This window comes from Saccoglossus kowalevskii, chromosome 10 (genome assembly GCF_978046115.1).
Source record: "Saccoglossus kowalevskii chromosome 10, keSacKowa6.1, whole genome shotgun sequence".
In the NCBI taxonomy this organism is placed as follows: domain Eukaryota; kingdom Metazoa; phylum Hemichordata; class Enteropneusta; family Harrimaniidae; genus Saccoglossus; species Saccoglossus kowalevskii.
Genome location: NC_140650.1, coordinates 30,457,024 through 30,479,644, shown reverse-complemented (window position 1 = coordinate 30,479,644; position 22,621 = coordinate 30,457,024). Strand labels below are relative to the sequence as shown.

The 22,621-nt window shown below is 36.7% G+C and overlaps 1 protein-coding gene across 1 annotated transcript in view; it reads left to right on the top strand.

The window, feature by feature from the left end:
- LOC144360563 (uncharacterized) overlaps positions 1-12,900 on the top strand; it is a 29,543-nt gene extending 16,643 nt beyond the window's left edge. The window contains exons 4-7 of the mRNA XM_085504489.1: positions 3,064-6,181; positions 6,591-7,255; positions 9,522-9,739; positions 11,008-12,900. Coding sequence (XP_085360615.1) covers positions 3,064-6,181; positions 6,591-7,255; positions 9,522-9,739; positions 11,008-11,083 — 4,077 coding nt within the window. The 3' untranslated portion in view covers positions 11,084-12,900. The remainder of the gene's footprint in view (positions 1-3,063; positions 6,182-6,590; positions 7,256-9,521; positions 9,740-11,007) is intronic.
- Positions 12,901-22,621: the final 9,721 nt, after the last annotated feature.

Genomic DNA, 22,621 nt, shown 5'->3' with positions numbered 1-22,621 from the left:
ATAATAAACAATAAAGACAATTGGTGAATACAGAATATAGAATGATCACTAATTGTACCCTAATACACTGATAGTTGTTGCTGTTTTGTTTCATAGCTGTTTTTTAAGAAGACAGCTAAGGCAAGTGCTAGAGTATGGTTTCCCATAATCAATATGAATTTATTCTGACTGTTTTCTTTATCAACATTTTATTTTGTGCAGTCAAGAATAATTTGTCCCTATGATGACTATAAGCATCCTCAATTATATTTTGGCTGCACATATCACATGTTCTTTTATCCAGCGACACATTGTTATGTCTGCCTTTCTCAATTTTAATGTCATGGTTGGTTGTTTTGAATTTTGTAATTAACCTTCTAAGACCATGGTTTTGCACATTAATTAAGTATTTTTCAATTTTTAAATCTTATTTAAAAAGTCTGTATGTTCTTAGTTTGTTTTTAGCCAAGGTTTGTTTTCTATTATCATTATGCATGTCTAAGATCCATTGGTTCTCAAATGATTTGTTTATCTGCTTGTGAATAAAGTCTAAATTTTTCTTATTTATTATTTCACTTGAGTTTACAATGGTAACATCAATATCTTGAGGGTTTCTACACTTGTAAATCTTTTACCTTCTTATTTACTAAGTAGGCTTCTCTTAATAATGTGTTTAATATCAGAGTTTGTTTCCCGGTTGAAGTCGATAAAACAGTCAATGGCGTACCTTCCTAGCTCACCATAAACAGACATTTTTGGTGTGAATTTGGAGAGACCAACAAAATATAAGATGGACATCCTCAATTACCGACTTTGTTGTGCTTTCATCACCTCAAAAATCACTGCCGTATACAATAATGGGTCTTATCAGTTAAAGATAAAGACTATAAAGATAGTTGAAGGGGTATGTTTAGTGTGTTATTGAATTTGCATTTAAATGCAAAGAGAGCTTTCATCCCTTTATTTGTTAAATTATTGATACCCTCTTTATGTTTGCCATTAGCACTTAAAGTTATACCCAGGTAATTGATTTGCTTAACAATGGCAATTTCTTTTTCAGCGAAGAATAAATATATTTTTGCTCAGGTCAAGTGTCTATTTTCATGCATTCTTTTTTACTTCTTTTTTGAAACCGCCTGCCACATTGCTTTGAAATTCATAATAAACACACATGGACTGCTCCTTTCTCAAGTTTGTTCATTTCGGGAAGATATCTCCATATTTTATGGAAGTTATGGTTTTTTGACGAAGGAGTCTTTGCAGTTAGCCTGTCTGTATGTGTGTTTGTGTACATGTATGTGTGTTACCTTCCGTATGTTGGTATTTAATGAAACTTGGTACATAGATGCTTTGGGCTAATGCGCAGATTTGATTAGGTTTTGGTTGAATTCCATGCATATAAATTAGCTAATTTGCATGATGATTAGCTAATTTTCAGCTGTTCCATGACTGTTCCACTGATATCTAAAAAGCCATTCATTGGATTTTTATGAAACTTGGCACATAAATGCCCTGGACTAATGCACAGATTTAATTAGTTTTGGGTATAAAAATCCATTTAATTAACCTAATTTGCATAATGATTAATCAATTTTCGGCTTTTCCACTGATATCTCAGGTACTAATCTGTCATGGTTATCTCAATGTCACATGTCGATTGCATGTGTATTGGGGTTCAGGAGGTTATCCCTTCGTCAAGATTCATTGTCATATTTTGGAGATATCTGAATAATGTGATTATTGCAGCAGTTTGTAAAATACCATGTAACTGCCACTGCCCTCTGCACTTGTCAATTACAGCGGAGCTCAACCAACCACAAGGTCCTTTTTATTAGTCCCCATTTATACGCAGTCCGAAAACGAGGACTTATGTTTTGACCTCTGTGTGTGCGTGCGTGCATCTGTGCTTCCGTGCGTGCGTGCGTGCGTGCGTGCGTGTATCTTAGAAATGCCTGGACCAATCACAATCAAACTTCACACATACATCATACATGATATTATACATATGCACATCATTTTGTTTTCAGATAAGATTCAAAATGGCCTATTGGCAGCCATTTTGTTTTAATAAATGTGGTTCTAGTGCCATATCTCTGACTTGCTGTGACTGATTATGTTCAAATTTTAAATATTCATTATACATCATGTCATTGATATACAGATATATTGGTTTGACGATTCTAGTAAAAATGGTCGAATCGTGGCAATTTTTGTGCTAAAAAATCATCAAAATCAAGCATTTCTTGGCTGTTTATAGATAGATTTTGTTCAAACTCGGTATATATGTTGGACATTATAAGACCTTGATGCACATCATTTAGTTTTTCAGATAAGATTCAAAATGGCCGACTGGCAGCCATTTTGTTTTAATGAATGTGGTTCTAGTGCCATATCTCTGACTTGCTGTGACTGATTATGTTCAAATTTCAAATATTCATTATACATGTATTCAAAATGGCTGATTTTGTTTTAATTAATGCTGTTCCAGAGCAATATCTCTCAATATGGACAAGTACTTGTTTGACGATCAGATACAAATGTCAATCATTTAAATGTTGAACAATCATCATAATCATATTCCTGACATGGTTATATTCCAGCTATATTACTATAAACAAAACTATATATCTTAAATTCGATAACTAACAAGGACTGGGCCATGTATGGTATCAAGGTTGAACATGTTTTCTCTCAGGTTCGCATATAAGGCAAAAATGACTTGAATGGTTACAGTTGTTTTTGTTTGCCATTGAAATACGTGCAAATGTAACGATAAATGTAGAACATAGTAAACAAATGAGTCATTATAAATTTCAAATTGAAGCTCATTCAGCCATTGGTCATTGTTTGTAAAAATGGTCATGTCATATAAATGTTTAGTTTTCTCATTTTGTAGTTTGTTTTCAGCATTTTCAATCACTGACTCTAATACCTTCAGCATAGCTGATGGGGCCTTACTAAGATTTGATTATATAAGCACATAACAATCTCACAATTTCAATGAGAGGTACATTGCTGTTTAACCAATCGATATATGATATTAATATTATTATATACATTCTTGTATCTCATTGTATTTTACAGCAATCCATATATTTTGAAGTTGTAGCACATGGCCATATATCGGATTTACCAAAAGAGTCCCTGGAACGAGTTTGCAGTGAAAGTGGAGTGACTATAAAAACAGTAAATGATAGCAGAGATTTTCTTGTCAAGGGTAGTCTGAATCAAGTATCTACTGTAAATGAATTACTACTCCATATTAAAAAAAAAGAAAATGTGTCAACGAAAGTTGATTCTCCAATTAATAAAATTACAGCGGATAAGAGGGTGAATAGAATTGTCCTAGCAACTAACTTTGACCAAACTAAAAACACAAAAAGTAGTGACCTGCAAGCATCTGATCTAGCCAGTAGTAATACAAATGATGATGATGATTTTGAAATAATTAACAAAGCTGAAGACCCATCCAATGAAATTGATGAAGGAAATAAAAAAATCACTGATGATGTGGAAAATGAGTGTCCTCCACCAGCCACAGATGAAACTATTTCTGAGCTACCAGAATCAAGAATTTTGAGCAGAACCATTTATATTAATAATACTTCTCACAAAGACGAAATCCCAAATTCCAAATCCCAAGACAGCACAAAAAAGAAGTGTACCGCAATGGGAAATAGTGATGTCGACGCCACTGCTAATAGCCGTGAATATGATGAGTCCTCATCTTCAGAATATAAACCTGATCAAGCAAATAAAAAAGATTCAGACACAACAAAGTACCCTGAAAAAGAAAAAGAAAACACAAGAATTGTAACCCCTTCATGCAACCTCACTGATTCTACATGCGAAAAAGATATGGTAGATGGTGGGAAACATTCAGAAAAAGACATGCCAGGTGGTCGACAAAAAGAAAAAGATGGAATAACGCAGAACAAGCTTGAAGAACGTAAATCGACTGTTGCTACAATTGACAGTATAGTGGTCATTGATAATGTAAGTAAAGATCCAAACCCTGAGTCTGACTTAAATGAATCAAAGAATAGGCTAACATCATCTCCTGTCAGTGAAAAGAAAGAAGATGTGCTCAATGCAGGTATGCATGATTATCTCAATAAAGTATACCATGATAAAATTGTCAGCATTGGTAAGGATTTTGGTGTCAATATTATATGGAAACCTGAAGAGTGTACTTTTAGTTTGGAATGTATTCATCAATGCGAGTGTGACAACATAAAGAGAGCGAAAAATTCACTTTCGGAACTTTATATATGCGTGCGGTCAAACTTGAGGCAGGAAGTTGTCTCATTGAAGAGTGGCAAGGATATTGCTGATAAAGTGAAAAAAGCTAAACTTCTTATTGCAGAATTTACCAACGTTGTACACAGTGAACCTTTTCAAGGGAAACATGTGTTTTTGAGTGAGGATGCAGAGATGCTTGATAAAGTTGTTAAGAAATTTGAGGAAACAATTTCTTGCACGAAACTTACCCCTGATGACAAAGAAAGATCAGGGATGAATGAATTTCTTACTGGCAATGATGTTACAGGTGAAGAGATTGTTAAAGATACAGTCAACCTGAATGAAGGGTCAGGAAATACTGCAAATAGTATAAAGGTGTCTGAAGACCTGCAGGCCAAAGCACATGTTACTTCTAACATAAAAGCTGAAAATGGAAACGATGATGAAAGAAAGAAATCATATGATATCCGTAAGGGTGAAAAAAAGCCTGTACAGCCACATGCTGATGAGATAAACAATTCACAACTTGTTTATGCAATTATAGAAAGCCATGATTTATTCTATTATGTACATACTGTCTACAGACAAAGAATTAGAGATATTTGTGATTCCTACAAAGTTGATATATTGTGGAATCCTAAAGAATATGGCCACAGAGTATGTATCAAAGCCAAAAACCAGTCTGGAGATACAGAAAAAGCATTCGAGGCAACCCACAACCTCCTTCATAAAATAAAGTCATCATGGCAGAATTGGGAATTTGATGTGTCTACTGTTGCAGCAAATACTAAAGAGGAAATGAAGGACTTGTTGGAAAGGTTTTCTGATGTTGTATGTTTTGAAGAGCACAACGGCATACTCCAAGTTTATGGCGAAAATGGTGAAATGTTCAATTTGGTTAAGAAATCTCTCAATGGAATATTAGATCCCATAGATGTCTCACAGAAAAGCTTTAGTCTTCAGAGAAATGATTTACAGTTTCCTGGTAGACACACAGTGTCTAAATCTGCTGAAAGTGACATGTCACACACAACACTTCCTTCAATAAAAAGAGAGGCAACTGTTGGAGAAGACATGCTTGCATATCTATATCAAGTTTACAAGGAGGATCTCAAGAAAAAAGAAAGCAGACATGGTGTTACATTTGAATGGAAAGGAGGACCATGTATTTTTATTTATCCTGCACCTGGTAATATCCATTGTACAGAGCAGTCATTGGATTCTGCATATGATGCATTCGTGAGTTTAGTGCAGGATCTTCATGCAAAATTAGAGTCAAAGGATATTGATTTAACTGGAAAAAACATACATCCATCTCTTGCAAGCCAAGCAATGAATGATACTAACAATAAACACAAGAATGTATTAATCAAAGAAACTGATGCTAAATTTGTCTACAAAGTCTTTGGAGAGCAGGCAAAGATCAAGGAAGCAGTTGATACCTTTTATAGCTATTTGGAATTGCTGCCTCCCTCTGGTCGACATAGAAGACATAAAGATTCAGAAACAGGACGTAGAGCATATCAACGCCAAAGTTCAAAAGAAAGCTTGACTGATATACGTCTACAGTTTACATCTGAGAATGGCATAACAGTTAGTGTACGTCATGGTAATATAACCAAAGAATCCGTGGACATTATTTGCAATGCAGCAAACTCTCAATTAAAACATGCTGGCGGTGTTGCAAATGCCATTGTTAAAGCTGGAGGTCAGAGTATACAAAAAGAAAGTTTTGATATAATCCGGGATAAGGGTAGAGATTTAGTAATGTCTGAAGTTGTCTATACTCATGCTGGAAAACTTGATTGTCAGTTTGTCTTTCATGTTGTTGGGCCAAGGTGGGATCCTGAAAGAGAAAGACAGATCAGGAAGGACCTGTACAACTGTTGTATGAACCTGCTAACAATGGCTGATAAGGACATGAAGTTACATTCAATTGCAATACCAGCAATTGGAACTGGTAAGTATTATTGATAAATAACGTTCAATTAAATACAATTACAGAATGTACATTACAACAGTACACACAAGATTAAAACTTATGATCACTGCAAGTGCCTTGCCACTGTAGGCAGAAGTGCACCTCGCCACACTACAGTCACTACCCTAAAAGAACAACTCCAAATGGCATAAAATTAGCAAGGTCCAATTGTGACTAGTTGGTAATTTGTAAACTGAATCTTGGAAATATATGCACATCGTATAGTATAGTATGCAATTACACACATGTATACACATGTCTGTCGACCCTGAGCCATTTCTCAGACACATAAGGTATGTATGGCTTCAAAGATTATCACCTAGCTTCATGAATCTGATTTGTGATATGGTAATATTTATTCATAACTGATGTAAATTATTTGTTACAGGCATCTATGGAGTTCCTAAAACCGTATGTGCACAGCAAATGGCTTATGCTGTTGATGATTTTATTCGCTACTGTTTCCAAGGCCATCTACGTGACATTCGTTTTATTGACATTGATTTTAAGACAGTAGACATATTCACCAAGGCTTTTGAGAAGTTCAGAGGTCAACCTGGTACTCTTGGTAAAATAAGCTCAGTTGATCAAGTGGAAGATAAGATGCATGCTAATTCTGGTACTCCTGTAAGGTCCTATGCATCTGTTACAATGGACAATATGATACATCAGTCGTCAAGTCCAGTAACAGGAACTCGTCCCAAATCACACCCAGGTACAGCTGCCAGGGTTGACAGTACAGCTTCAATGGTTGACAAAACTAACAGGAAAGACTCTAATTCCAATAATGACAAACAGTGTTCAATTTGTCTAGATGATATGAATGATCCTAAAACATTACGATGCAAGCACAGGTTTTGCAAAAAATGTATCAAACAGTCAGAGAAGCACCAGGGAAAAACATGTCCAGTCTGCAAAGATGTTTATGGTCTCATCACTGGTAACATGCCAAAGGGCAGTATGGTGCACAAATCCTCAAAAATACCTTTGCCAGGATATGAAGCATTTGGTTCAATTGTCATAACATATGATATCCCATCTGGTTGCCAAGGAGTAAGTATTAAAATATATTTTCTGTCAAGCCTACATTTAAATTGAAGATGTGTATCTCTGTCAACTCTTGTTCCACCATTATCTCTCAAGAGCCACTAGCTGGATTTGAATGAAACTTGGTACACAGCTGCTATAAATAAAAACAAGACCTGGTTATATTTTATGTTAATTAGGTAATTTGCGTAATAATCATCTTTTTTTGTTACTCAGTCATAATCAGACCTGTTTAGATTTTGGTTGAAGTCCATACATATTAAGTACTTAATTGGCGTAATAATTAGCCAATTTTAAGCCTTTTCACTTTTTTAGTCCCCGTTCGAACGCAGTGTGTGCGTCTGTGCGTGCGTGCGTCCAGACCTGTATCTTAGAAATGCCTGGAGCAATCATAATCAAACTTCACACATGCATCATCCATGATATTATACATATGCACGTCAATTTGTTTCATGATCTGATTCAAGATGGCCGAATGGCGGCCATTTTTGTGCTAAAATTCATCAAAATCAAACATTTTTCAGCTGTTTACAAATGGATTTTGTTCAAACCTTGTATATACGTTGGACATTATAGGACCTTGATGCACATCATTTTGTTTTACGATCTGATTCAAGATGGCCGAATGGCGGCCATTTTTGTGCTAAAATTCATCAAAATCAAACATTTTTCAGCTGTTTACAAATGGATTTTGTTCAAACCTTGTATATACGTTGGACATTATAGGACCTTGATGCACATCATTTTGTTTTACGATCTGATTCAAGATGGCCGAATGGCGGCCATTTTTGAGCTAAATAATCTTGAAAATCAAGCATTTCTCGGCTGTTTACAGATGGATTTTGTTCAAACTTGGTATATACATTAGACATCTTGGGACCTTGATGCAAATAATTTTGTTTTTCAGGTAAGATTCAAAATGGCCGACTGGCGGTCATTTTGTTTTCATGAATGTGGTTCTCGTGCCATATCTTTGACTTGCTTTCACTGATTATGTTCAAATTTTAAATATTCATTATACATCATGTCATAGATTGACAGATATATTGGTTTGACGATCCTATTCAAAATGGCCAAATGGTGGTCATTTTTGTGCTAAAAAAATCCTCAAATATCAAGTACATGTATTTTTGGCATTCATGGATGGATTTTGTTCAAAGTTGGTATATACATTAGACATTACGGGTTCCTGGTGCACGTCATTTTATTTTTCAGATTGGATTCAAAATGGCTGACTGGTGGCGATTTTGTTTTAATGATTGGGCTTCTAGAGCCATATCTCTTAAATGCTTTGACTGTTTATATATTCAAATTTTATATATTCGTTATACATTATGTTATATATATACATGTATTCAAAATGGCTGATTTTGAATGCTGTTCCAGAGCAATATCTCTCAATATGGACAAGTACTTGTTTGACGATCAGACACAAATGTCAATCATTTTAATGTTAAAAAATCATATTCCTGACATGGTAAAATTCCAGCTATATTACTATAAATAAAACTATATATCTTAAATTTGATAACGGGGACTGTGCCATGCATGGCTTGTAATAGCAAGTTTTAAGCATTTTCACTTGTTTTTTAAGTACCACACAACAGCTGCTGTGAGATAATTCACAGACTTGATTAGGTTTTGGTTGCAATCTGTGCATATTGATCACCTTATTTGCATATTAATTAGCCAAGTTCACAAACAGATTTCAATAAAATTTGGTTCATGATTCATTGACATAATCCATAGGCCTAATAGTTTTTAGGTTGAAATCTGTAAATATTATTTATCTAATTTGCATGGGAATGACATCATGGGAAAGAGGTAAAGTCCAAGTATGCACTGAATGGGCAAAACATTAATATTGGGAATTATAAAACTAGTGTTGCAAAATGTAAATTTCATTCAACAATTTTAAATGTACTTTATTTTGAATTGATGTACCTCCTACACACTCAGTTCTTTTTATGCTTTCTTTGATTATCTGATCATCTTCAAATTTGGAAATCTTATTTATAAGAAATTTCAACCAAGTTAAATTTTGGTCTGACTAGCAAGTGCAATTTATAGGGTAAAAACATGTGGAAATGCATGATACTTTGTGGGCTATGAATATCCATTTTATTTCAGAAGCTCTTTAACTAATTTTGCTCATATGAACCACATACAATTGGCCAAATGTCAGAGATAACTAGGTAGATTCTAATCAAATTCTATTATGAATTTATAATGCAATTGTAATGTAATTATCAATTGGTTTATGTTACTACAGGAAGAACATCCAAATCCAGGAACATATTTTAGTGGCACAACCCGCACAGCATATTTACCAGATAATTTTGATGGTCGTGATGTTCTAAAGTTGTTGAAGATTGCATTTGATCGTCGTCTAACCTTCACTGTTGGCACATCTCACACAACTGGATTTAAGGACTGTGTAGTATGGAATGACATTCACCATAAAACTTGTACACATGGTGGTCCACAGCGGTAAGCACCTTTATACTAGTACAGGAATTTCTTGTGGCAAATGGGTGGGTTGTAAGTAATTGGCAGCACTGGTAGAAATAAAACAAATATGATTAGACTGTATAATTGATAACCATGCATATGGTGAATGAACAATGTTTAACATTTTTCATGTGACTTACCGATGATATACAAATGAGTACAGGCTACAACCTGCACATGACAAATCAGATACAAAATGTATGTCAAACACAACATTATTGACACAAGCAAGACTTTTGAGAATTCACGGTTTGTGTGTTTATCACCCACTGAATAGGCTTTACTTTCTGTACACTCGGCCATAACTATTTATTTGATCTGCAGTGTCACTGATTTGTCAAAGTTTCTAAGGTCTGTACATCAGAGATACACAAATGCTTCCTGGTTGAAATATTTGTTGCCAGCTCAGCTGAGATGCACGATTTTAAGTGGCAGATGGTAGAATACCAGAATTTATGCAGGCATCCTTCTATATCCTTGCTCAATGTGCAAAAAGGTCTCTGAAAATGAGCTCCTAGGGTTGTTCCTGCCACCACCACCCCCCTCCCAGAAATTCATTGCCAAATAGATAGGATTAGCAGCCAACAAACCCATATTGGTGGCAGTAATTGGCTAGCTATGACATATACAAAAACCAATGTTTTCAAATCGTTATGATGTTATTTGTATTTTAGTTTCTACTTTGGTTCATGATTCATTGAGATAATTTTTAGGTTGGAATCTGTGGATATTATTTATCTAATTTGCATGGGAATGACATCATGGGAAAGAGGTAAAGCCCAAGTATGTACTGAATGGGCAAAACATTAATATTGGGAATTTTAAAAATTTCATTTAACAATTTTAAATGTACTTTATTTTGGATTGATGTACGTTCTATACACTCAAAACTATGAAGTTCTTTTTATGCTTTCTTTGATTATCTGATTTGGAAATCTTATTTATAAGAAATTTCAACCAAGTTAAATTTTGAATTTATGCAGCTGTCCTTCTAACTTTGCTCAATGCGCAAAAAGGACAGACTGATCACTGAAGAGAAGCTCCTAGGGTTGTTCCTGCCCCCCCCCTCCCAGAAATTCATAGCCCAGATAGGACTTGCAGCCAACAAACCTATATTGGTAGCAGTAATTGGCTAGCAATGACATATACGAAAACCAATGTTTCAAATCGGTATGGTGTTATTTGTATTTTAGTTAAAACTATTATGTTTTAACTAATTACCTGTCTTGGTTTATGTTTATGTACAGCTTTGGTTATCCAGACATGCAGTACCTTAGTAGAGTAAAGGAAGAATTAACAGCCAAAGGAGTCACACTTCGATGAGAATGCCTGGGTGCCATCTTGCTGATGTATCTTGCTGTTGTTTTAAACATCATGTTACTTTTAAATAAGATAAACAGTATTCAACTTAACATTATGTGATGTAAAGATTAAACTGACCTTTTACATTTTCAATTACGATCTCAAAACACAAGCCAGATTGTGTTATATTTTCCCTTCTGGAGTGTTTATTTCAATTTTATTCATTTTGTGACAATATTCTGATTTTGGAGATTTAGTGAATATTTGGCTTTTTGGGTCATGATTAATATTTGACATTTTTTTCTACGAAAAACACATTTGCCTAATTATATTTACCATGTAGGTTTATTGTCAGTTTGTTTTCTTGCCTGTGAATAAGTGGACGGAATGTCATAGTAGTTTCAAAATGTTTGCATTAGGCTACATCATCATCATAAACTACAGTGTATTCTTGAGGGTGCAACAACTCTAATAATATTCAGCAAATCGCTATCAAACTTATGTATATGGTTAATCTGTAGGTATAGTTGGACTGTATGAATTTTGGAGTTGATCTTCCAAAAATTGTATTTTTGGTGTTTTTTAAAAGTGAAACATAGTATAGTGTTTGAGACCTTTTCTTTGCAAATGAAAGATTGAAGGATCAAATTCCATGCTAGAAACTTGTTTTTTGTTTACTTCTTTATTTTAATTGTTACTTTTGAATGAGGATTTCTATAATTTTAAATGTGCTTTTTTTCAATTATTTTGTTTGCCTTTTTCATAAGGTCACATCTTTTTCGTAAACGTTATTAATAGTGGGCACTTTTCAACCTTTTGTTTCCAGCTATTTAACTAATCTTATCAGGTTTATTGGGAAAACCTTTTGAAGTTCATGATAAATAAATAATTAACAATAGTGTTGACATTGTGAATATAAGAGTCAGACCGTTCAAATTAACTAGTTGGATAACTTCAACAATTCTGTTTTTGTGTTGCTGTACATAATTACACACCATATATGACATCTGCTTTTGAGTTCCTTTAAATTGTTTTTTTTTTCAAATGTCTTTGTGAGTAACTTCCATATTTTTTATACATTCTAATTAGATGACTACTATTAAACATATGTATACGGTAAATATGTTTTCATAGATCATATTCCCACCCTATGTTATCGTCTGCCCGCCCTTACATATACAGGGAAAGTTATCTAATGTATGGTCAACCTCAATCTAATTAAATTCAAGTACCAATATTACTAAACTAGCTGCAACATTTTTTGCAAATGGCATGCTTTCACAATGTTAACTAGCAATAATTATGTATATCTTGTATGTATATATATATATATAGTTCTATTTCATATACACCTATATAGAGATGTATACTGCATATAATGGTACTTCTGTCAGATAAGGTTGTGTAATATATTACAATATATTCATATTATGTAATACAAATTCTAATGATCTGATTAGTCTTCGCAAACATTTAAAAACACCAGCTAACAATGATCTATAGCACCTGCTTATTAGGTGATTTTACACCTAATTCTTCAAGTATTGTTTGCAGTTACAGTAAATATTTTGGGTTGTTTCAGATATTAATCGATGTGCATTTTCATTTTAAAGTCATAACGAGTGATTGTCTCATAAGTTTTGTTAGACATTTATTATAGGTGGTTGATCATTGTATATTCATAAGTTGATTTTTCTGACATATATTTCACGAGCCACAATTTGTCTGCAAGGAAAGATCCGACTGATAGGGTCACACATATTATTATAAACATGACTCAATGCTTTATATATTGTTGTGCTTACATATTAAAGGGTTTTACTTGAAAATGAATTAAATCTTTGTTCTCAGTGTACCAGAGAATGAATTATACAGCTTTTTAGTCCCCGTTCGGATGAAGTCTGAAAACAGGGACTAACGGGTTAGTGTGTGTGTGTGTGTGTGTGTGTGTGTGTGTGTGTGTGTGTGTGTGTGTGTGTGTGTGTGCGTGCGTGCGTGCGTGCGTGCGTGCGTGCGTGCGTGCGTGCGTGCGTGCGTGCGTGCGCGCGCGCGCGCGTGCGTGCGTGCGTGCGTGCGTGCGTGCGTGCGTGCGTGCGTGCGTGCGTGCGTGCGTGCGTGCGTGCGTGCGTGCGTGCGTGCGTGCGTGCGTGCGTGCGTGTGTGTGTGCGTGCGTGTGCGCGTGCGCGTGCGTGCGTGCGTGTGCGCGCACATCTGGAGTAGTATCTTAGACATGCTTTGACCGATTCTCTTCAATACTTGCACATACTTAAACAACACCTAGTCAGATACATATGTACATGCAACGATTCTGTGATTGGTTCAAAGATGACAAACATACACTAAAATTCACTAAAATCAGGTATTTTGACATGTACAGATCTAGGGCATGTGCTGACCGATTTACTTCAAACTAGGAGAATGATTTGTGAAGTTGATTCTACTTGAAACATTTATCTTGTACATACTTTGAGAAATTTGTTTTAATTTTTGTATATATACAGTATATCACGGCAAATACATGTAATAATTTTCAATTTGCATCTGGACCTATCTGGACTGCTTTTCTCCAAACTTTATTAGTATAGCTAGTACCTGGGACATATGCATAGATTGTGTGGTCAGATCAATGATTATCTAAAAATGCTGAATGACTAAATTTTAAAATGAAAAATAATCCCAATTCATTTCAGTGCTTGCACATTCAATGAACTCCAAGAAAGTATATTTCAATGATTGCTGAACTCAATTTTGAAATATTTTGTTATTTGATGCAATGGCAGCAGTAGAGTGCAGGTGTGAATTTTATGTTTAACCAATTTTTTTAACCAGATACACCACACTGTCTTGATGGGCCCTGCAAAAATGCTTTTATGTGTTTGAGATAGTCAATGGCATTGTTACGAACCACCCAGCTACTGGTAATACATATTTATTTTTTCCTATCTAGTATACCTCTCCATGCATAGTGCAGGTATGCACAATCTGGGCCCCATCATAACAGGTCAGAGGATTACACAAATCTTGATTGCTTAAGTCAAGCTCTAAGCAATCATGTTTGTATGTATGACATATCTGAATTAACTACATTCAATTACCCACCATAGACTCCCATCAGTCAAAATGACTATTTTGAGCTGTAAGCAATTATCTGCGATTCAGCCAATGACGGATAGGGAAATCTAGGTCAGGGGAAGCCCCATGTGACCAAGGTAATTAGGCGACGCCACATTGCCTTCCCTATCACTTCTGTTTTTTCTCTGCCCTGTGTGGCCATCTTGATAAAAATGGTGTGTTTCAGTCATTTCGATTTTTTCCTGTCTGGGTTTTTGGTCAGATTAGCTGTCACCTGCATGGCAGCCGACGCTGTTTTTAATTTTTACCCCTGTGTTGCCTTTTTGTGTGCACTCCTTACAAGAAAGAACAACTCGGGTGACACAAATTTTGCCACGTTGTTGGATCTCTTTGTGTCAGGTTTTAACTCTAATTCGTTTCTCTCATGCATGTCTTGTTCATTTTTACCAATGTGTTTTTAGAAATGAATAGGAAGACAGGGTGACACACCAGAGGCTTCTCACCTTCGTTTTTGTCGCCCCAAAGATCGGGACGGTTGTACTGTAGTTGCCACCAGGAATTATCAGCTTGGAACCCACATAGCAAATGCTATTTGTGTGCGAGACCCAGGCCTGGGATGCATTGCAAGGCTGCATGCAAATTCTCAACACTAACCGTGTCGCTCGGGTTCGCAGCAGTCAGGCGTGCAGTAATGTAAGCATGAGTGAGTGAGTGGAGTGCTAGCATAATCCGACAGTCCTCCGACTTGTCTACCAGTGCCTCAAGTACCGTGGCGACGATTGAGATTTCTCAGGCCCCCCTGCTGATCGGAGGGCTTCCTTTTAGTCTACAGCAGTTTGCCCGATCGTACCGGCAACAACGAGGCTATGGGTCCCTCTGTGGATTCGTCCTCGCACATCGCCGTGTTTGCCTACGAGATTCAGGCTTTGGTTGAGGACCTTCTGGGACAAATTGCGTTTCTTGCAGGTCGGATAGACCAAATGCAGGGGGAGCAGGTTGTCTCCACCGCAGTTGCCCCTTGTTTTGGCAAGCCGGAAGAAGCACACAAGCAAGCGATATTCACGTGCAAGAGATGCTTCCTCCTGGGATCCCCACGATCCCAGCCTGGCCTTTCCATCGTTTGGGAAGCAGGTGGACACACGCTGGTGGTACCGGGTCTTCGCTGAGACCTAGTTCACAGGTAGCCAAAAGGGGGGCTAGGTGGTCAGGCCTCCGATTTTGGAGGAGACCAAGCAGGGCAGGAACATATGGTTTGTACCCCCCCCTCCCTGCGCTCTGCCAGGCAGGGATCGTCTGTAGGACCCAGTGACAAGGGAATATTTTTCTTGAGTCAGGTGCCTCCACTATAGATCACTCCTCCTTTGAGGACCCGCAGACGCTCCCAGAGGGGACTTGCCCGGCCATCAGAGGGATATCTGATTCATCAGGTGCAACCTCATGCGGCCCCTCAGAGTCTGTTCTTCGTAACGACTCTGTGAGCCACTGTGGGGTGATGTTGGGAAACATCGATCCTAGTAACCTGATGTTCGACCCCCACCCTCGATTCTGAAGCAGTCACTCTCAATAGTGATACCGCTTCCCTAGGATGGGGCAATTTTATGCTTAACCCTTTCTGCTGGACCAAGTGCTACCCGATCATTGCATTGTTTTGCACCTCCTGTACTCTGAAGTCTCAATGCGGAATACACCAGCCTCTTAGACCAGTAGACACAGCCATTGGACACCACATGGCTACGCAGAATATCCTGCAGTGTCATTAGACTCTCATGACAGGGGCTGCCTCTGTACAGTAGGATGCGGTTTTGGCTGTTTTCACTGGGTGCTCCACCACTTCAGTTACGCAGGCTGGACCTCCCCCACCCTCTTTCTTTTGAGGATGGAAGGAGCAGTCTCAGTGCTTTGGGATCCCACCGACCAGTTGGTACAGGTGAGACCGCGAGCCAGTTTGGCTTCTGCCAAGGGCAAGCGGAAAAGACCCCAAGCTGAGAAGACGTAACTACCAAAGTCGGCACCCACTGGACAGAAGTAGCCAGGGGGCACGTGCAAGAGTGGTGGCACACCATCCAGGAAGAAGGGACCATGTGGTGGCCACGCTCTTCCTTAGGTGGTCACCCACCCAGCCTGCATGGGAAGCAAGTTTGATGCTTTCTCTTGCGACGAGGGGGATTGGTGTATGTTCGACGGGAGGCACAGTCTGAACCTATTAACTTCTACAGGCCTCGCAGGGTCTCACCTCAATGGAGGAAAAATCACCCCTATGTAGAACCTCTGAACCCACATATCTCTGTTGCACAGACTGCGCCAGTGTATTCCGGCACTGAGGCAGCACATAATCAACCCCAGGTGGTGATACATGATTACAAGATCTCGCTGCAATCTCCAGCCCCCCTGTCAACAGCCCCCCTATTCGGGTCACTACCAGGGGATCCCCACAAATTTGAAGCAATCTGACAGGTGGTAGACAGTTTGCTTTCAAAGGTCGCAGGATAGAGGACCCGACATTAAGTCCAGCCTTCTACTCGCAAGTGTTGGTGGTTCCAAAGACTACTGGACCTAAGCAGACTAAATCAATATGTGCTGCCTGGAAACACTGAGCACTGTTTTACTCTCTGTGCTCTGTTTCTACTGGTTAGCCTCGCTAGACTTGAGCGATGCTTACCCGCAAATGCCGATACACCCAGCAAGTCAGCAACTCCCTAGATTCGCCCATTTGGGCCAAGTAGTCGAGTTCAGAGTGCCCCTTTTCAGGTTTTGTATGGCTCCATACACATTCACCAGCGTATAGAAACAGGTGGTGCTACTGCTGCTCCAGGCATCAGTACAGATCAGTCCGTATCTAGACGACTGGTTGCTACACAACCCAAACAAGGGGTTGTTAGCTGAATAGTAAGGCTAACACAGGATTTACTACACCAGTCGGACTTCCTAGTAAATCAAGCAAAGTCACATTCTCGGCCAACACAACAATTGTGTTGGTACAGCCATCATAGGCATGTTGCCTAGCACTAAGCGACCTAGCCAAACGCCTAGTCAAGTTCACTCTGTATCCCTCAGAGAACTGATGCAGAATATCGGAATGATGACCTCACCTCGAACAGTACAATTTGTTGCAGCACTGGGCTTACCTACGAGAACTGGAGAGGCGAGTAACATTAGTGTTCTCCCAGGGCCTCTGAAGAAAAACAGTACTGTGACGCTTTGACACTCGGCCGTGATGCTTGCCTTTGACCATGTCGCTTGGTCACTCGCCCGTGATGCTTATTGCTTTGTTTACAAGTGTCAGTATCGTCTGGCACAAATTTAAAACAATAACATGTATTGGTCGAAGGGTAATCCCGCTTTTGTTAGCCATACAAAGACAGTGATAAAAACGGAAGTCTGCAAGAAGTTACAAAGTCTTTCAAGGGTGCACAGCCTCCAAATGAAAAAAGAATACCAGGGTAGCAATAATTTGCCCATTGCACGCAATGACAACAATGTGACAAAAATCTTAGAATACGTCTGGAAGATCAGCTCAGATTTGCTGCCTATTCAAGAGGTTTGGAATGCACAGGACGTCTCGAATATTTATTTATTTATTAAGATATTCGCTCCTAGATTGAAATATTGTTTGCATTTGGATTGTCATGGTGATATTTCAACTAAGGAAAAACTAGAAAAATATCGAAATTTGATAATGCGTCTTGAACCCGAATGAGATTTATTTTCTGTGTCTGTCCACGCTCACAGGTGTGTTTTATCGCGTTTTCGTTGCTCTGCTTGTTGTCCCAGGATAGAAACCGACAGGGAAAATGGTATTGAAGGAAGTGGCCAAGTCTGTTCTTTATGTAATTATTTTACTTTTTGTTTGAAAATTGTTTTCGCTGAAGCAAATATAATTTTTCCCTTATCTTCTACATTCAACTAATCAAAAATAAGTGAAAATAAATTCAATACAAAACACCCAAAAAGTCTTTTCAGCAATTATTTCCAGTTAAAATAAAGTATTTTACAGTAAATGTGAGCACATTACAACAGTTTTTTTTTATCGTCATTACTGGGAAAACTGCGATCCAAAAAACTACTAAGCTTATCTGTATTTTAAGTTAGAAATGCAGTTAACTGACAGGTATTTTAATTAGTTAATTAGGAAACCAAGCTGACCTCTCTTGTCCACAAAACTATACAGCTTTCGGAAAGCTTAATATATGAATTTTAAAATTTTGTAAGTATTTTTTTATGGACACTGTAGTTTGAAATATGCACAAAAATTTGCTTATTTGGTCAAAAGTGATAAAACAAATTAGCTTCTATACCATGCTTCTGTTTCCTGTCAAAATTTGTTTACGGGTACATAATTTTACTATGAAGAAAGTGTTGTCATAAAAACTGTCTATCAGTTGTCAATTTTGCAGGGTAGCAGCTCAAATTTCACTACTTCAAGTTTATGCTTAAATTAACACCCAGGCTAGTTGTCTGTACGATTGTTGTAACACTATTCAACCAAAAACAATGCCCCGACGGCGTTTAATTGAAGATAAACACATTGCCAATCTTTTGTGAAAATTTCAAAACAAAAGGTCAAAGCGTCTAGGAGCTATTTTTTTTAAAGTTCTGGGATGTGCACTAAAAAGAAGCTGAGATAATTTCTAATTTGTATAACCATTCACTCAGTATTAAAATTAAAATGGCTGTAACAGTTCCAAATTTAAATGTATTATCGTTTTGTAAAAGATAAATATAGTGCATAATATGGAGATCCCGTCATTACTTTTTTCACCATGTTTCTTTTTTTATTATTTGTGTACAGCCTTGCTAAATCTTGCTAAGCATTCAAAAAAGAGAATGTTTTCACCTGTTATCTATATTTTAAAATCGTCTTTTGAGTGTGTTCCACTATTCACAATTCTACAAAATGTTAACAGTATTTAGCCAACACTGTTTGGATAATAAAAAGCCAAAAAAAATTTCACTACCAAGTGCCCACGAACCTGCAATCTACCTTAATAGAATATAACTTATTGTACGCTAATAACTTTACAAAACTTATTGCACTTAGTTTATAACTCTTAGTGTGCAATGAAGAATACTGGATATGCTTTATAGCAACTTATAGTATAATTATCTTATGTGAACTCTAGAATATAACTTATTGTACATGTACAGTAGCAACTTTAACAAACTTATTGCACTTAGTTTGTAACTCACTGAACAATGGGGACTAGTACCGAGTACAGCTGCTTACAGTAGAATACTATCTGATAATGTTTAACGAACTAAGTAAACTAAACGAATGTGTTTGTACTGACAACAGTACCAAGCTCACAATAAAACTGTCAAGCAGTTGTTGACAACTGTGTTTGAATATAAACCTTAACCAGATCTAATTACTATACAATGACTTCTCACAAAGATCAAATGGAAAAAGTATAAAAAAACAAATTTAAAGCATTTTCTAATAATGAACTCTAGATGGCACTGATTATAATAATATGAAAAAAACATACTCAGTAACGCAATGAAATGAAATGACACATAGTTGTACTAAGTTAACCCATCAGAAAATGATGCTCAGTGAACAATAATTACAACTACTATACTTGGTTATCCTTATACCTTTGTTTATAACATCGTTATTGCACCCACAAAAGAAAACAAATCAGTAGCCGTCTCTCATTAATTATGCAAGCAAAATGCCCCAATATTGAACTTGGTCGTTGTTGCATGCTTGTTTATATTAAGTATAAATTTTAAAAAGATCTTGTAAAAATTAAGTTATCAAGCAAACAAGTCAAAAATCACGCCGACAACGACGCCAAAATCTTCCCCTTCGTTTACACTACACTACGGGTATTTTGTGGGAATAGCTTGAGTAAATGTACACATCTTTCATATGACTCAAACCATTGTACAAAACCGTGTCACTACTTTTGAAGCTCTTCATAAAAAAGAAATGGCGAACTTTTTTTTTAAGAATTATAAAAAGTAAGAATGCAATAATTACAGCTATTTATAGCCCAGATGTAATGAAATGTAATACGATTTTGAGTACTTGGCTGAGTCATGTTTTATAATATATTTATTATGTACATTTTCACGGTATTTATTCTTATTTTCTGTAAATGTGTTATGTTTATATGAGCTATTACTCGAAATAAAGTATATTATTATATTATTAATAACAAGAACATTTTCAGTACCGTTTGACCTGGATACAAGAACTGTAAAATCCAAAGTTAGTATCTCAAGTGGTCTGGAAGCAACAAGGTAACTCATCATTGGATGCAATCGCTTATTGGTTATTGTACATCCCTGACAGGCTTTAGAGTAAGTAGCGACTTCAGCTAACATACTTGGCCAATAACCTTGACTTCTAACTTGCGCAGTACTAGTTTTCCCAGCACCTTGATGGCCAACTTGGTTATATACATCATTCAAGACTTTCTCTTTCAGATCAGGATCAGTTAATTGTATTTCCTGCATAATACACGATACTATAATGGACGCGTTTCCAGTTGTGGAGCAGTTTATGTACTTATAGTTTCCTTCATCAGTTGACAGTGGGCGAGTTGAATGGCAGTATTACCAAAGCCTACCCGTACAGCATCGTCAGCTAACTGCATCTGTAGTCAGTCTTTGAAATGGATGAAAATGTTAAAACGGTTCAACAGAACTTGTCCCAATTGTGACTTCAATGAAAGAAAACTTGACTCAAACTCGAATAAAAGCTGCAGCTGTTTAAATGGCAGTTCAGTGGCAGAACTTTACCATTTCTGAACTCCAGTGTGACAATGCTACTATTAAAATAATGTTTGTTTATGTAAATTACCACAAGTTCATTTCTGTCTACTACCAATGCGGCCGATCACTAAATGTTTCAATTTTATAATTTGTTTGTGGTATAAATTAAAGGGCGATGGTCGTTCATATACAATAAATGTATCTTTGAAATTGTATGCACGTCAGAGCAGATGATTAAAAATAACTTTCGCCACAGAACACCAAAATAGGGATATTTCGTACAATAAACATCTCACATGCACTGCATTATTTTATGCAAATATACTGTGACAATAACTGGGAGCAATACAAATTTATTTTTTGCCCTCGCATACAGACTTTTAATATCTAGGTTATAGTTGAAAACAATCCATAACCCAAATATGTGTCACTGGAGACAACTTTAAGCGGATGAACATCACGATAAACACGAGGCAAACTTGCACCAATATATATATATATAAATAATTCTATTTACTTATTTCATTTGCAATGAAGCATCATTGTACGTTCAGTTCGAGATCACTCAATGTGTATGCGCTTCTGTAAAATAGTTATATACCTCAGTTTTGCATTAGTTAACTATTATGTATAAAATGAATTCACACATTCTTTCATTGGGTATGTGGTTGACTGCTGTGCCTGTGTATTAAGTAGTGATGACACACTAGAAGGACTTCAAAGATCAAAGCATTGATATACTTGCACTCCTAGAAACCTAGTAATAAATCATCAGATAGTTGAGATTAAATCCAAGAAAAATACATTGATCTTCTACTTATAGAAACCTGGTTAAAGGGCACAGGTGATCGACACCCTGAATGCAGTCCATCAGAATGTAATTACCATATGTAATCTACCAATCGTCTCTAAAGCTTATACCCTGGATACCATTACGTAATAGTACGCATTTGTAAGCAACAGAGGCTACCATATCTACGAGTATATCATCCCTACGTATTCACAATCACTCAGTGTTTTAGTGAATTCAGTTTCACCCTTGACAAATCTGCTTCACAGGCTTGTCATTTCTGCAGCACAATTGATTTCAGATGGCATATTGATGATGTATATGACACATCCACTCCGAATGTCAATGGCATCATTACGAATTGCAATCTAAAGTAGTGGTTAGAACATCCAACCCACACCAAAAGTCATAGATTGGACACCATCCTCACCAATATCAAGTTAGTTGTTGTGAACTCTTTACATCTATCCGACTACAACCCTGTTCACGACAACTTAGACAAATTCCAGAAGCCACCACTTATCCATATCAATCAGAACCTTATAGAGTCCTATTGAACTTGGTATTCATTTCTGAAACTATTTAGAAAATGGTTGCTTTCAATTGAACAAGTACCTGTCAGTTACCTGTTTGGAAGAATCACTGACATTCTTATGTTCCAGGAGTTAATGAGCCACTATTCCGCTACTGCAAAATCAAAATAAACCTTCATTCTAAATACCAATATCTGTATGAACTTGGTAATTTAACCGGTTTTTAATAATACATATCTTACGATGAGAGTATGTAATTTATGTGTTCAATGGCAACTATAGACCCTTCTCTAATATCAATACATTGATGCATTATTTCTAATGTCATAACATTTTCTACAAGTTTATGTTTACGGGCAATACTGTAAATAATAATAGTAATAATGTGCTATATACATTTATATATATATATATATGCTATATATATATATATTTGTTGATATA